The sequence below is a fragment of the Pan troglodytes genome, chromosome 1, assembly GCF_028858775.2.
Source record: "Pan troglodytes isolate AG18354 chromosome 1, NHGRI_mPanTro3-v2.0_pri, whole genome shotgun sequence".
Classification (NCBI taxonomy): Eukaryota; Metazoa; Chordata; class Mammalia; order Primates; family Hominidae; genus Pan; species Pan troglodytes.
The window spans coordinates 89,617,457-89,619,922 of NC_072398.2; the positions used below are offsets into that span (position 1 = coordinate 89,617,457).

The 2,466-nt window shown below is 44.2% G+C and overlaps 1 protein-coding gene across 1 annotated transcript; it reads right to left on the minus strand.

The window, feature by feature from the left end:
• Positions 1–108: 108 nt before the first annotated feature.
• On the minus strand, positions 109–1,165 carry APCS (amyloid P component, serum). The gene is made up of 2 exons (XM_513916.9): positions 989–1,165; positions 109–873 (listed from the first exon to the last, which is right to left on the minus strand). Exons 1-2 carry the CDS (start codon positions 1,050–1,052, stop codon positions 266–268), a joined length of 672 nt encoding a protein of 223 aa, XP_513916.2. The 5' UTR covers positions 1,053–1,165; the 3' UTR covers positions 109–265.
• Between the last annotated feature and the right edge of the window lie 1,301 nt (positions 1,166–2,466).

The window sequence follows — 2,466 nt, forward strand, 5'->3', positions numbered from 1 at the left end:
TCAGGATAATGAAACACCAATTACCAATGAAACACCAATTAGTAGATAGATAAGTAGTAGACATAAGATAAAGATATGGGACTATGACAAGCACTAAACAAATGCAGGTAGCATAATACAATATATATTTTTTTAATTAGGCAGACATACAGATAGGAAATTCAAAGAAGAAAGAGCTGCAGATGTAAGATCTAGTATCCAGTTGCTTTGACCAGATCTCTTAGACAGTCATTTCATTTTCAAGTGCTCTCGTTGAGTCAAGACCTCAGACCCACACCAAGGGTTTGATGATGACATATCCTCTGATTTCATAGTTCAGAGCCCGCCAGTCCAGGATATTGGCAGGGAGAGGGGTACCCTGATAGGCAGACAGGATATTTTCTGGGGGCAGCACAGAGTCCCACATGTACAAATCCCCAATCTCTCCCACAAAGGACTGGCTCCTATCAAACTTGCCCCCATAGGAATCCTGTTCCTGCCCCAGGACAATCTTGGGCTGAGCTTCCACAAAGTAACCCTGTCGCAGACCCTTTTTCACCAAAGGTGTCCCATTGATCCAAAATTCAGCAATACCTGATGAGGACTCCCAGCTCACACAGATGTGCACTGGAGCCGGGAACTTTTCCATAACTTTGGATGTAGCTTTGTGTCTTCCAATGTATAGACTATACTCTCCAACTCTTTCTTTATAAACTAGTAGCTCATTATCCCTGCCTTGGGTATTGTAGGAGAAGAGGCTGTAGGCACGAGAGAGATCACTATAGGCTCGAAAACACAAGGTAAAGTTCTGTAGAGGCTTCTCCAGCGGTGTGATCAAGTTTACATGATCAGTAACAGATTCTCTAGGAAATACAAACACCTTCCCACTGAGGTCTGCGGGATAAAGAAAGAAAGATAATGACCTTCAGTATAAATGCAGGGAAAAGATATCTCAGCTTCAACCTATTTTCTCACTTTATGATTCTTGACCATTCCTTCACCTCCTTACCTGTGTGAGCAAAGGCTTCCAGGAGGCTTGTGAGGACAGAGATCCAAAGCAGCAGCTTGTTCATATTCCTGGCCTAGGGCTGTTGTAGCAGAAGCAGTGACCAGGATGAGGGTAGCAGACAACACAGTGGCTGTCCCCCTAGCGTCTGATATTCATGCCCTTAGACTTCAGGTTATTCAGGGTTTATATGCACCTTGGGTGAGGATGGGGGAGGAAGAGCACCAATAATATGTGAGTGATTTTCCAGGTCTGCCCCCTGGCGCTTACGGTGAAGGAGTGGTGAGCCCTGAGCTGGAAAATCAATGGGAGTTATTTATTAGAGACAAGTGATGGCTAGAGCTCCAACTCCTGTGACCCAGATTTTATTGCTGGGAAGAGAGTCATTGCAGGGCAGCAGGGTTATGGATGGGATGAGGCGCTGGGCTGGCCATGTCAGCAGAGCCTCTCTCTGCTCTCTGGGCCCCCTCTCTGATGGCTCTGTGCTCTGCCAGAAGCTCCTGAGCCACGCGGAGTGTATCGCCGAGCTCAGCCCTCTTGTGGGCTATGGGAACAAGGCCTTTTCTTTCTTTTATAGTTCTCAAGTTGTCTTGTATTTGTAGGATATTCTAGGATTCTGCTTTCTGCTGAAGACCCTAAAAAGTGCCTTCAACTTTGACTAATTCAACATCGAGTAATACATCCAGGCAAAGCTAAGGGGAAAGAGGGACTTGGAGAATAAACTTTCTGTCCCCATGAAGCTTAGTATTTTTCTGCTACTTCTACTCAGTGCTTTTTTTTTCGTTTGCATACCATGGTGCTTCCTTATCCTAGATCTTTCCATTTCTCATTACGACTTGTTTTCTGGTTACTTCATGCTACCTGCAGAGATGTCAGCATCTCCCCAAGTTTTTCTCTCCTCTTCTTTGAGTCCTTGGTCATTGAGTGTATATCTAATCCATCTTTGGTGATGACCCCACTAATACATTTATTCACTAGCTCTCAGTTACTACACTAGGTGCTGGGGATTCAGTGGTCTCTGACTCTCTCACAGCCCCAGAGATCTCCACCTTCATTCTTTCTATGTCTCCTTCATTCTCTCTCTGTACAGTTTATTAACCACCACTCAAACCTTCTCTGCCTCTGAGATATCAAACTGAAGTTCTTCTTTCTAGCCACATTATTTCTTTCTCTCTCATCCCTGAATTATATGGTGTCTTGTTTCTCATCCTACTGTTTAGCCTCTTGTTCACTCTCTCTTCTGTTAGCTCACCCCAGACCTAATCAGCCTTTTCAATGACACAATCACTGCCACCAAGAATACACTTTCTCTATCATTGTTCAAAGTATCCTTCCTATTCTCATCCCTGGGGAGTTTCCATTCTCTACTTTTTTTCTCTAAATGGAATCCCAGGTTGTGAAGCCTTATCTGGCTTGTTGCACAGTATAGGTTAGTGATAAAGTTGGGATTATGCATCCATTGACTCCTGAATTAAATACAG

Excerpts from the sequence above, each read along its gene's own strand:
- APCS (XM_513916.9), bottom strand. The coding sequence starts at position 1,052 with ATGAACAAGCTGCTGCTTTGGATCTCTGTCCTCACAAGCCTCCTGGAA. Across the intron at positions 874-988 it reads GGAAGCCTTTGCTCACACAG|ACCTCAGTGGGAAGGTGTTT; the intron begins GTAAGGAGGTGA and ends TTTATCCCGCAG.